General features: G+C 38.0%; 1 protein-coding gene across 3 annotated transcripts in view; it reads left to right on the forward strand.

Annotated features, from left to right (window-relative positions):
* sept12 (septin 12) overlaps positions 1–6,337 on the forward strand; it is a 62,443-nt gene extending 56,106 nt beyond the window's left edge. For all 3 annotated transcript variants that reach the window (XM_041956230.1, XM_041956231.1, XM_041956232.1), the window contains 2 exons: positions 1,126–1,177; positions 2,201–6,337. In XM_041956230.1, coding sequence (XP_041812164.1) covers positions 1,126–1,177; positions 2,201–2,366 — 218 coding nt within the window. In that variant the 3' untranslated portion in view covers positions 2,367–6,337. The remainder of the gene's footprint in view (positions 1–1,125; positions 1,178–2,200) is intronic.
* The last annotated feature ends 7,603 nt before the right edge of the window (positions 6,338–13,940 follow it).

The following is a 13,940-nucleotide window of genomic DNA, read 5'->3' on the forward strand; positions in this document are numbered from 1 at the left end:
AAAAGTAACTAAACCCTGGTAGGAACATAAATAAACAAAAAAACATTTACTAAGCCTACCTCCCTAGGCTAAGTAAAACAGGAGAAAATAGTCAGTAACAAAAATGCCAGACCACCCCTACTGCTTCTAAAGAAAACAAAAATACTTACAATATTTACACAATCTAATCCGAATTACAAACAAACAAACCAACTCTCACTAAGCTAACTCCAAATCTCTATGGTCTACAAATTTCAAAACGATTTACACTCAATACATTCAGCAACTACACAGTGACGCTTTCAGGTACAGCTGAGTTTGGCCGACACAAAGTGGACTCCAGTCGCAGGCCGGCAGGAAGAATGGGTTTAAGTACTGCCAGGCTTGATGGTACAGCCAATCATCAGCCTCCAAGTCTTCCAAGGGATGCTCCTGCTCACAAACACAAAGATAGGACAGAAAAGAAGAGGTCTCACTCTGTCACAGAAAAACAATCAAAATACGGCAGGGGCCGTAACACACACACACACACACACACACACACACACACACACACACTGCTACTACATCTACATTAACCCGTCCGTCATTCTGCCAAATGAAAATACTTATTTTTTGAAGAGTGTTTATTATAATTGGAAAGTTGGAATCTTACTTACACCTGGATTTTATTGTTGCAGTTTAACAATTAATTAACGAGTTCGGTTTAGTCATTTTTATACTGTATGGGACATTTACATAAGCAGAACGAAAACACTATCACTTGCTGTAGCAGTAAAAACAATAATTGATAACAATTAGTTAAAAGAAAAAGAAAAATAATCCAATTAATTAAAAAAAAGAAAACAGCACAATAAGACAGGAACAGTATTCCAGTACTACGATTCTTAGAACGATATGGGGCTACAAATAAATAACTTGCATTGCTTATGAAAACATTTCAATCTGCATTTTAATTTTTCCCAAATTGGGTCATGTGGACACTGATATAATGAAATCAATAAAACATAGATATAAGTCTCCATTGTATCTGCACACTGATTAGTCCAACACAAGGTCCTATTATTATTCAAATCAGTTTATATCAATGTTAACAGATGTTTTTGAAAGCCAAAGATTTTCTTTTTTCTTTTTTTCTTTCCACAGTTGAAAATGTGGGGCATTGTGAGTTTGCCTGCTTGAGAGATCTCCTCATCAGGTGAGTTTGACTGTGCTGACACACTTGATTGATCAAAAAGAGGTGATGTTCATGTGTGTGTGAACGGACACACACTAATAACCTTAATCAAACCTCAGATTGAGGAGGAGTAAAGTAGATCCTGTCCTGGTTGTCAGACAGTGGACCAGCCGTTTAAGGGGCCAGTATACTTAGTCAGAACCATTTGTCCAGAGGTCAGAAACCTATTCCCCGCACCGTTCAGCCATCATATTAGGGGGAGCTGTGTTCAACTACTTCTGTAACTTTCCGCAACTGACAATCCAACATTCACACCCACTTCCACTGCCATGGTGGGTCAACTGTGTACAGGTGAGAGGAGCCACCGTTTGTTCTTCTCTCTCTAGCTCTCTTTTTACATTTTTCGGCTATTTCTTATTTTTTACATGAACGAGTGTGCAACACTATCAATGTTGTTTAGGAGAGACTGTCTGAAATCATCGTACCAACCAGTCCTTTTCTAGTGTAAATCATGTGACCATTTTTCTTGGGGGGGTGCACTGCAGAAGTATGTTGCCTATATAACCGGAGTGTGAGCTGTGTCTACATTCTCAATTCCCTGCAGCCTTTGGGCTGGTTTCTGTGGTTCATGGACAGAATCTTCAGCCAAGTTGTGGAAAATGTCCAGGATGGGGACAGAATCTCTGTTTTTTGCAGATGACATGGTTTTGCTGGCTTCTTCTGTCAATCAACGAAGCTCCTTTCTAGTATTCTTAACCTCTATGCAGCTCTGCACACAATGCATTCAAGCGTGGTGTTGAGGTCACCCAACACACAATCAATGTTGTAAAAAGTATAAGCATCGGGGGGTCTATGATCGCTAGATTCAGCAATTTCTGGGGAACTGACATATCAGAAATGTATAATGGTTCACTTCCTAAAGAAGGGGTGCCTAGCCAGCGGGAGCTTCATGAATTGCACACTGGTTTGAATCTGATTTATCAGACAGAGAGTAGCAAAATTAATAGTCAGTTTGGAATCTTTCTGTCTTTGTTTTCTGCAAAGGTCTCACCTGCAGGACCTGAAAGACGTGACACACAATATCCACTATGAGACCTATCGTGTACGACGGCTCAATGAGAGCAACATGAACTTCGGTGAACTGGGCCAGCCCACCTGGCTGCTGGACAATGGAACTGCTGACAAATGTGAATCAGAGAGCCATCTCTGATCCCTCCATCAGCCGTCTTCTTCCTGTAAATGCCAGAGGAATGCTAATACTACTCATCCAATCAGATTGAGAGATGGGAAAAAGAGAGCTTTTTTCCCCTACTTAAAAAATTAGATGGAGATTTTTTTTTCCTTTGCATTATGGGACAGACTAGTGGATTGTTTTTAAATGAAAAAAATATATTTGAGCTTTTACATTAAGACATAAGGAATGCATCAAGTATGGATATATTTTTTAATGGGAGTTCATATATGTTTTCTGGAAGGATGGTGACATACAGTATACATGGCAGGTGAGAGCAGGCAGAAGAACGTGGCGCAATGACAGCGCGCATAAACATAAGTCTCCCACTTTTATCGAAGCATCGTGGCATCTGCTATATATAATGTACATTATACGCTCAAAAGTATGTGGTTAGTCTAGGCCTTATCACCCATCATCAGAGTTGGACCTCACTAATGCATGGTGGCTGGGTAGGAGCAATGGAGCATGTCACATGAGTGGAATGTTCCCGCGCTCTCATACTTTGTACAGGTGTCCTCAAATGTATGGCAATGCCGTGTAGGTCGAATGTGTTTAAATGCCATCATAGGAGAGACATGTTGCTGTTGCTTGAGTAATTAACTTCATCATAGAAACAACAATGAACATCAAGCAGCAACACAAAAATAAAGCAGGTAAATGAACCCCTCTTCAAAAAACCTCTAATATAAAATGTGAACCTGCTGCAGTGCAAAGTCCTGCCCTGTTGATTTTGACGGTATTTGTTTCCAACAGCACTGTTGTCCTCAAATGTTCTAAGGATCAAGTCAGCCAACATGCTGTGGGGAGGTGGATGATGTGCAGGTTTAGTTTAAGGGTTTTAAGGTAAGTTTTGAAAAGATGGCTGCCTTTTATACTTCTGACCTAATTTAATGGCAGATATAACTGACTGTAGGAAATACAAACTACTGTAAATGATGATTAAACTGTAGGGTTTTGGAGGACATGCTGTATTATACCATTTTCCTTGCTGAGTTTCAACCCTTTTTTTTCATTCAGATCTCCATGTCCACAAGTGTATCGATAAAACTGAAGATGCTCTTTGTGTGTTGTTTTTAGCACACACAAGTAGTACTTTTTCAGTATGCTGCAGTCCACATTTAAGTGCCAAAACAACAGAGAAATGCTTAATTTGTACATTTATTCTTTTGAAGAGTAACTACACCCAAACATGTTTTGGAATAATTGACTTCTATTTATCACTTGACACAGACAGAATACATCTAGTCATTAAGTCATCAGTTGAGCACATAATGCACTAGTGAATGTATTTATTTGAAAATCTTGCTCAGTACTCCACCCAGTGGATAAAATGAGCTGACGGAGCAGATGTTTGTGTCAACAAGGGAAACAACTAGGCTAAGTCATTAGTAGCAGTAGTTACTAAGTTACATGCTCAGTATGAAAGCAGATGCTGAAGGTGTGTTCATTGACTTTGCAAGATCATAATCCTGTGTCATTTTCAAATTTTAATCATCCAGAGCAGGTTTTGAATAGGATAGTTAATGTAGGAATTCTAACCTTTATTTTTGTAATTAGTGGTTTCCATTTATTATTTTTTCAGTTTGATGGAAAATAATAAATGAGATAACAAGCGACTTTTATCCAATACCTTATACTTTTCGTGTTCATCACTTATTTAAAGCAATAGAACAGTATAAAAAAGGCATAGTTAAGAAGGCAAAAGGAGACCAACAGCACAGAGTCATCACTCATAAAAAAATACCCTTTGTAAGTGCTACTGTTGGTTGTAAGCTGGATTTGAAATTTATTTTGTTCATGCTAGAGAGGCGGTCTGAATCTGGTCCAAGCCTTCTTGTCACAACAGATCAATAAACCTGCAGGCAAATTACTACAAGATACTGTAGAAAGTATAAGAAACCATCTGGACAGCCTGTGCTGCTCACAGTTTTTTTTTTTTTTTTTAAAAAAAGGATATTGTGGGTGACGGGGACCAGGAGAGTGGGATGTGATCAAACAGTAAAAATAATAACTACAAGAATAAATCTTAACAACCTGGGGATGGGGTTGCTGCAGCACACTCAGCAACATGATGCAACGACAGGTGTGGAATCTCCTCAGGACCAGCTGCACCTTGCATGCATGGCACATCAATCAACAGCGGCCAGTTAAAACGTTCCTCAGTACTCACAATGACTTTTGGCATGGTGCACCGTACATTGCAGTGGACTTGATAATGAATAATCAGTGTCATTTTTCCTTCTGGAAGAAAATTTTTGGAGTTGAAGGAGTGTGAAATGGGGGGCAGTTTTTGCTGGCTGTGGTCAGAGATGTGCTCTTTTGCACCTGTAACCATACCTAACAGTGGTGTCATTGTGCAGTGACACAGCTGTTGTTAAGTTGTTGTTCAATGACATTTGACAAATGACAAAAATCATCTGATAAGGATTTTAGTTGGATGGTTAGACTATATCCACAAAAAAGACCAATTCCTCCACTCACTCAGCACAGTAAAGCTTCCTTCTGTCTACTTAAGTATTACTCATTAACATGTATTTCTGTTTCTTTCAACTATCAAAGTATTAAAGTGGCGCTCAACATGCCATACTGTTTAGAGGAGATACAACACTTTACTGACCTTATTGGATCCATAAATTCATTTCTGTTGCATTTCTGAACAGGCCTGGTGTGATACATTTTACTTATGATCACACCAAACTGTGTCTGTAGCTGCACTGTGAAGCGCTGTGTGTGCAGGGGTGTGCAGGGTGTGAACACAGCAACTGCTAGATGGCAGCACAAGCAGGATTTTCAGCCTGGGTGTAGTTCTCTTGAAATAACAAATGAATGATGGGTCAATAATGGCTGTCTTAAAAAACTGCAGAAAGGGCCATACAAAAACTTTTCACTAGCTAGCTCCACCCCCACCTTTTGCAACAATGTTGTCAATATAAAAATGGCTTGTTGTGCCAAAATGGTTCCACATTTGTGATCTAAATCATTTGAAAGTGAAAACAGATTTTAGTCTGTTTGAGATGTGTTTGATTTAACGTACATAACCGTTTATTATTTGTTTGCAGTTTTATGAGGCTCATCGTTATGTGTGTTACATCATTACAACAATCTGACTAATTACACATTTTGACTTCTCATAGTAGGAAAAGCACGGACATTATTAATAACATTATCAAAGTCGATCTATTCAAGTGTCCCTGTCGTGACAGTGGGTCAGCATGCACAATACCAGAACCCTGAAGCTGAGCAGCAAACTGGAATTCGCTCATCATTCATTTTACTCTTTACACCTGTGCTTTTTCTCCTGTGACATGTGAAAAAGACTCATGTGGCATGATTACTGCTGTAGGATCTAAATTTTACATGACGGCTCATGAAATGTTAAAATGGTTGTTAATGTTAAGATGGCAAAGCATGCTCAGCTGTCTTTCCGTGGAATAATGAAGATTAAAATATATTTTTAGAGAAGCTGAATATGAGTAGACTCCTTTATGTAAGTACACATGATCTTGTGTGAGAGTAAGCTCCATGTTAATACATTAACATACACATTGTGGAGTAATACTGGAACCATGCAGTGCTCAAAAACATTTAACAGTTATTGGGTTTATTGTTGGTCTCAACTCATCTGATTTTGTCGCTGCATTTTTACTGTGTTCCTAAAGAAAAGAAAATACATTTTCCTTTTTTTCAAAGTAAGTGGCATCCAAAATATCAGAGTCCCTCTGATGCAACCCAAGTTTTGGATTAAGTACAGGATGTGTGACGTTCAGTGTTACTGTCCTCTTTCCTCTCAGCCCTGCTCCATATCCTGAACCTCCGTGTCAGCCTCCAACCTTTGTGTCTTATGCTCAGCATGTACTAACAGTTCATGTATGATTATTGTTTTTTTAAAGTATTAATGATTACACATGTTAACACTGTTGATTTACAATTAAATACTTGTCACATTATCAGTCTAGTGTGAAGTCATTGTAATGCATGTGCTTTAGGTCAGCCTATGGCCTTTTCCCACTACACTACCACTGAACTTGGCGTTGGAGTCCTATTAAAACCTGGTACTAAACATAACAGAAAAAGCCTTTTTAAATTATTTCTATCATAGTGATATTCATCTTAGATCTGAAATTGTGGATATTGAATTGGCTTTGGACCGTTTTATCAAAGACCTTCCTCCAGTAGCGTAAGTCAGTAATAATGGCCCCCAGTGCAGGCTAGTATGACGGGCCCTCACACACATACATTCACCAGACCCATCATGAAAGCCAAACCACCTGCCTGACCAACAAAAAATATGTTAATCAACACCTGCAGCCAATCCCACCTGCAAATCACCAGCGTGATGCATTAAAGCAGCATACATATAGACATATGGCCAACACAGGTGAGCCAGGTATGGAGGAAGCTTGCTGTTAATGATGCAGTATTGGCACCACTTATGAGCTTTTACAAAGCACAAGTTTAAAACAGAAAACAGAAGAGGTCACACCACAATGAGTGTATTCACAGGATGGATGTAATACTAGAGAATGTCTCTCTCTGTGTTTCTCTGCAGATCTTGTGCATTTGTCAGTAGGTGGGAGGGGTGGAGCGAGGAGAGATTAATGCTCAAATAAACACCTGTTTGGAACACTGTTAGTAATTAATTAATTGGTAGCAGGTAATAGTAAATGTATAATGAGTGTACTAATGTAAACATATATAGTAAGTGTTGAGGTATGTGAGGTATGAAACGGACATCCTTGAATTTCTCAGTCATTCACAAGCAAAGATGGGGTGAGATTTAGCACTTTGTGAAACATGCTTGACTGCTGATGACTGATTGTATGAAACAGGTGGTTTAGTCCACACCAGTTGACAAAGTTGGTGATGACGTCCCTGTATTCCAGTTCCTTCCCCTGTGATACACGTCCGTTGGCTGTATCATCGGAGAACTTCTGGATGTGACAGCTGTCTGTGTTGTATAAGTCCAATGTGTAGAGGGTGAAGAGGGAATGAGAGAGCAGTATCCTGTGGAGCCCCCACGCTGCAAACGACCACATCAGACACACAGTCAGGAAGCCTCACTTACTGCGGCCTGTTGGTGGGAGTCGATGGACCACTCAACCAACTCCCTTCATCCCGTCATCTTTCACCCCCTTCCTCTTGCATCCCTCTATTTTCATCCCTCCATCTCTCACCCGTAACCCCCTCATCCCTTCATTCCTCACCGTTCTTCACTCTTACCCCTTCATCCCTCTACCCTTGTCCCTCTACCCTTCACCCATCATAGACCATTTATCATCCCTCCTTCACCATCTCAGCTCTCCTCCATCCATAATATTGTTGAAAGCATTGTAAATCTGAATCTTACTGGTGTGGTCTTTCTTAGAAAAATAATAATATTAATAATAATAACTTAAGTCAACTTTATTGTTGTGATGATTTAAACTGCAAGTTTAACTTGCTAATGGTTAGCACGCTAGTTAAACATACATTACTTATCATATGTGTGCAACTGAATTGCTAAGACGACTGGTTAAATAAGGTTTAAAATACTGAGAGATGCACCCGTAAGTATCTTGGATATGTTAATGGTTAGAGTTTTTTTATGTAACGTAAGTGTGATTTGAGTTAAATGAGCAGTTTAGTGTGACATCTGTAATCTGTTAATTTACACGTGCAAGATTGGGCTTTTTAATTCCCAGCTAAGCATAATTAAGCAATACAGAAAAAGCTGGGGGTGCACCTTCAGCACCCCCTCTTCCTATGCCAATGTAAGTTCATCATGTGTTTATAGTGTCTGTGTCCTGTGAGGGCCATGCATCTCTAAAATTTCAACATTTCATCAGCTCAGAAAACAGCCTTGTTTGCAGTTTGTGACATTTTCCTGCTGTTTGTTTGCTTGTATGTTTATTTGTTTATTTAGTTTAAGGAGTCCATTTTTTCTGAAGCATTCAAATTCAAAATCACCAAATGGGGAAAATTGTAAAAAAAGAAAAAAAAAAGAAATAAAAGAAAATGACAAAAAAAGAGAGAATTCAAATTTGGAGGTACCAATATTTTACTTGAAATACTCAGGTAAAGTATTGGTACCTCAAATTTGTACTTAAGTACAGTTCCTGATTAAATATACTGAGCTACATTCCACCACTCCTAATATGAAACATGAAGCATGAAACATCGCTCATAGGTTATCGTTGAAATTTCAGAGAATCATTATCCAATTAATTGTAACAGAACTAGTTTAGCCTCTTTTATATCACTGGTTTGGTATTTTGTTCCTTTGCTTTGTTCCTGTATGGTTTCCAACCATCTCCAGCAAACAGGTCTGTTAACCCTATTGAACTCTACCTGACTAGCTCCAAACAGATGTTAATGGTAGCTGGGAATATAGTCCAGCATCTAGCAAATAAAGAGCCTGCTGGACTCCAGATCAGAAATAAAAGGACAGTGAATACTGGATTTATATTCATCAGGTGGACACAAACATGACGTTTGTTTCATGTGTATTTCATGTCTGTCTGATTTCCTTCTGGCATCTTGAATAATGCAGTTTTAGTAAAAATTATTGCTCACTCAACTTTCTCTTTGTGTTACCTTAAAAACACAGTGACCTTTTTGTTAACTGTAACACAATCGTCCCTTGACCAACCTTGTTTTAGTTGCCTCACACTAACCACACCTTAACCACAGTTTAACTGCAGCAACCATAATCGAAAGATTAAAGGTATGTTGCGGTTAAAGAAATTTAAAGGTAACTTTTGTTTCAAATGCAGAGATACTGTAGAAATGTTGACACTGAATGCAAAAGAAAACACGGTCACTGAAAGTTTTCTCCAGTTGTGTAGAATTGTCCTCTTATAACATTCTTGTCTGGTGATTGGGTTGGATGTCTCCTGTTAGGGAGATCCTGTCTTTAGGGGGTCTCAAGTGTTGAAATGTCTGGGGTCAGTGTGGTCAGTATATTTACTCAAGTACTGTACTAATTTCTTCATTTCAGATTGAGGAACTTGTACCTCAGTATTTGTATTTTATGCAACTTTATACTTCACTGCATCTCAGAGGCAATGATTGCACTTTTTATTCTACTACATTTATCTTTAGCTTTAGTTAACCTTAGTTACTTTTAGGTTCCAATTTTCCATACTCTTCATACCCAATGTATCTCAATGGTGCCCTGGATCATTGAGAATCTCCAAATGTGTTGAATTTGAGTGTTTGTGATAAACTGAAGGATTAAGTTTTCCTTGACTGTTTGAGAACATTTTCCTACTTGTTAACCTAAATAAACTATTTAACAAACCTCAGAAATCTTGTTTCTGTCGGCCTGGAGTTCCCTTCCCGCTCTCTCTCTCCTCTTCCTCAGTGACAGTTGTGCTCTGTGTAGGAGGGTCCTGATCACTGATCTTTGATGCTGTGAGATTTTGGCCTGTGAATGGAAGTTCTGTGGTCTTTATGCTTCTGTCAGCCTTCATACAAACACTTACCATCTTCTTCCTGTTCACTGTGTCTAGTTGCATACTGAGGTCTTGTGATACCACTTTAGCAAGATTATGTGACTGAGAGCTCCAGAAAAAGCTTGTACAGTAAGTGGACCTTGGCTTAAAAATATATTGTCAAATGATGCATATTGTCAGTAGATGTGTAACTAATGTGGTGTTCGTTATTTAGTCCACCATGTACTGTACTTTCCAACATTACATTTTATTTGCTTAAGAGGTGCAGGAAAACTAATAATAATGACTAATAAACATACTGACATAATGAATGTGTGAACAGCACGGCTTTCCACACAATCACTTCTTTCCATGGTTACCACAAGTCGCAACTTGCAGATCACATCTGGCTCTGGACGTTGTTGTAAAAAGACATGTTGGTGTGATAACGCTTGTTCAAATGGACTAGAACATCTGTAGGTACCAAAGCACAAAAAGCGCTCATCATCAGTGCAAAGATGATCTTCAGTCAGTTCAGTACAGGCACAGGTAGGCTAAACAAAGGGAAACTAAAAGAGCACACACATTCTGGCAAATTAACATTATCAGTAAAATGTCAGTATTTATTTTACTGCTTACTTAAAGTTGTGCTGTACAAGGGTTGTAACAAAATTGTGACAGATGTAGACCAAAAACTGTAGACAGTAAAAGAAGTGATAGGAATTATTTCCCTTAGAAAATGTACCTTAGAAAGGTTTGTTGTTAGTTGTTTGTAGCTGAGAAATGCATGACTGTGCATGTCAGAGTTCATGATATGTAAACTTACATTTGAATCCTTCAGAAGCTCATTAAAAGCAAAATTAGAGAAAGAGCAGAAAACACAGTTATGTTGATCAGTAATCAAGTTGTTCCTCCTGGCTTGAGAGTGCAGGAACAGAGCTGTGTGTGTGGTGATGGAGTTGGACTGGGACTAATTATCGACTTCATTCAATTCATTATTGACAATTCTGCAATACTGTCATTTAAAATGAGGTTTTGTAATGAACACAATTTCATTTAGTTATTAATTATAATGACAATTAACAACAATATTATAATACTATAATAATAATAATTTATTATTAACAAAATTATACATTTAAAGAAATAATTGTCATCATTTTTCTGTCACTTTTACCTTTACATGTACCACCAAAACCTTAGAACAATTTTATTAGATGCAGCCGATTAATGATAATTCCAATTCTTCCCACGTATTCCACTTGAATGGACAGTTACAGCAATAACAAAATGAGTAAATTAGCACAGAGCTAGTACTGAAGGTAGTTTGGTGGATCATGCTGAAAACTTGTTTTAATGTTTTGGCTTTCTTTTTTCTTTTCAGTAGTTTTGTCAATAATAAGCTTCCACAGAATCCTTTTCTTCCGTATCATCAAATCAGAGATCTTGCTCTTTTTCATTTTAGTAGACAGTGTAAACATTGCTTAGCCATGACAGAGGTCAATCTCACATTTCAAATGCTTTTACAGTATGTTTGTCATACTCTGTATTTCCACATTTAGGACAGTGACAGTAAATATAACTTGTCACCATTGTTTATCCCCTTATTCTTCATGATGGACCCAACAGCAATACAAAGTTGATAGACATTTGCACAAAGGAAAATATACTCTTGCACATTATTAAGATTTAAAAACTTTAAGTCAGTCTTAATGATGTTAATGGTCACTGGTGTCAAAAAGAGTGGATGTTAAATGTGTAATAGGCAGATGATTTCAGTAAGGGGTTTGAATTGTCAGAAAACCATAAAAAATAAAACAAAACAAAGCCAGTGATCAACGCATGAGCTAATTCAGGCCCAAACTTGAAGCAAGTTTCATAAAACAAAATCCTTTGAAAAATGTCTCTTCAATAAATAAACCATGTAAGTAAGACACAAATTTCAACAAATAAATAAATAAATAAATAAATAAATAAATATACTTATGTACAACGAAGAGATTCAGAACAACCTCTAAAATCAGCCTTCTCAAAACAAAAAAGCAGACCAACTAAAAACATGCATGGTCTGCCATGTCCCTACAGTACACACCCCGTCCATTTCAGTGTAGTCAGTGGTCAGCTAGAGGTAACCAGCCACATTTTATGCGCTGCTGCAAATGCATTTGGCACAACCTAATACTGGCTGACACCGATCAACCCCGTCAGTTGGCAGTCAGCACATCTGAGGACATACAAGAGGCAAAAAGCAGCACAGTGTCACGCTGTTTGGCTCCTTCATTTCCTTTCTATATCAGATGATTGTGGGAAAGAAACACAACTACTGGCTTTAAAGTTATTTGTTTTTCCTTTGTGACAACAGTAACTTATGTCGATGTAAAATAAATACTTTTCTTTACGGGAAAATTTACTATTTTTTCTTCTTACCCATAGTCAGAAACACTTTCAGATGCCTTTTTCTATCTGTTTAGCAGTACAAACTTAAGTTAAATGCAAAGCTTAGCCTAGCTTAGCTCAGTTTATGGATGTGTATGGGAATCTAAGGTGTACGTACGTCTGTGTGCCCCCAACAACAGACTGCACCTATTTAAACAGTTGTTTAGATTAGAGATTGTATGCTGCATTAGTCTCAGTGTCATAAACATGTGAAACTGCTGTTTGGAGCACTGAAGTGTTTCTGTACATCTGTACAAATTGGTAGTCAAGTACATCAGTGCTTGCTTTTAACCCTAGAATGCAGGTTTCCCTCCCACTCGTCCTACAAAAGGAGAATAAACACATCTTAAAGGCTACTACAAAATGCTCTTCACTATACAGTGAAAACATTCAACAAGACAAATGTTGTTTTATCAAACATATTCCATCTGACGAGTCAACAAATAAAATGTGAAGTGGTTAAAAACCAACACAAGCATTCTCCTCAACAATGGCAGCTTCTTTGGCTTATCATTATTTTTATGAACTTCCACAGCCTGGTTTGCCTTTAAAAGGCAATTTGTGGATTTAAGCCTGTAATATTAGGAACACTATAATGTAAATGAAATTGTGTCACTTACATTGAAGCATTTAGTGCAGTTAGTTCAGCCATTGATTGCAGGGGCTCAGGATTTGGACTAACTGTCATATGATCCAATCAATCATTTGAGATAGGCTTGACTTAACATGATTTTAAGCATAAACATAAAAAGGCCATTTATAAGTTTCTCTGACTCTCGCTGTAGGAAAATTAGTAAAATTGCCACAAACTAAAAACTGCCATGTTACAAAGGCCTTGAGCTCCTGTTCATTTCTGACCCTGGCCTGTAGAGCACACTGTAACAATTGCTCTAATAATAAATACTGAAATCCCCTGGTCTCCATTTTTACCTTTGAGGTAACCTCACCTTAGCCAAGGGGGTCACATGATGCATTTGTAGCTTCGGGACCACATAAGCTCAAATTGAAAGTGTTTCTATTGCATTTAAAAGATGGAAAGAAGAGAAGATTTTAATTTGAGAACCACATGCCTCCGCCCAATTTGGACAAAACAGACAACAGAAAGATCGCTTGCAAAGCTCCCTCTGTTATTATTCTGAAAGTTATTCATCAGTTTAAGCCCCACAGTCACCTCATTGTCTATTCATGATTCTACTCGATTCCTCATTTGAGAGAAGATCCCACCAGAAACTCTCAAGGATTAAAGTCAAGTACTTTCTGCACACTCTGCTTTTCATTTGACCCACTTGTTCATGTTGCACTGCCTCAGCCATACACTTCCCTTTTAAAACACAACATTCACAGTTAACAACAGCTTATCCTCCAGATCTGTAAATTAAATAACCAAAAAATAAAGAAGAGAAGGGGGAAAATGGAAAACAATGAGCCAATCAACTCCCAACACTGCAAACTGTTGTTTTTCATTTTTTAAGACACAGAAATGGAAAAAGGTTATCCCAAAAAGATGAGAACCTGTGAGTCCATGACACACACTTCACAAACAGAGGAAGGGAGAAAAATAGCGAGAGAAAGAAGTTCCATCCCCATCATTCACTTCCTGAACTGCATCTTTAATTCTCTCTGATTCCTGTTTCTCCAGCTGGCATATGGTGTCTCTCTCTAAACAAGAGAGAACTTAACCTTTGATATCTTCTGAGAAAAA

Source organism: Chelmon rostratus, chromosome 17 (assembly GCF_017976325.1).
Source record: "Chelmon rostratus isolate fCheRos1 chromosome 17, fCheRos1.pri, whole genome shotgun sequence".
NCBI classification, from domain to species: domain Eukaryota; kingdom Metazoa; phylum Chordata; class Actinopteri; order Chaetodontiformes; family Chaetodontidae; genus Chelmon; species Chelmon rostratus.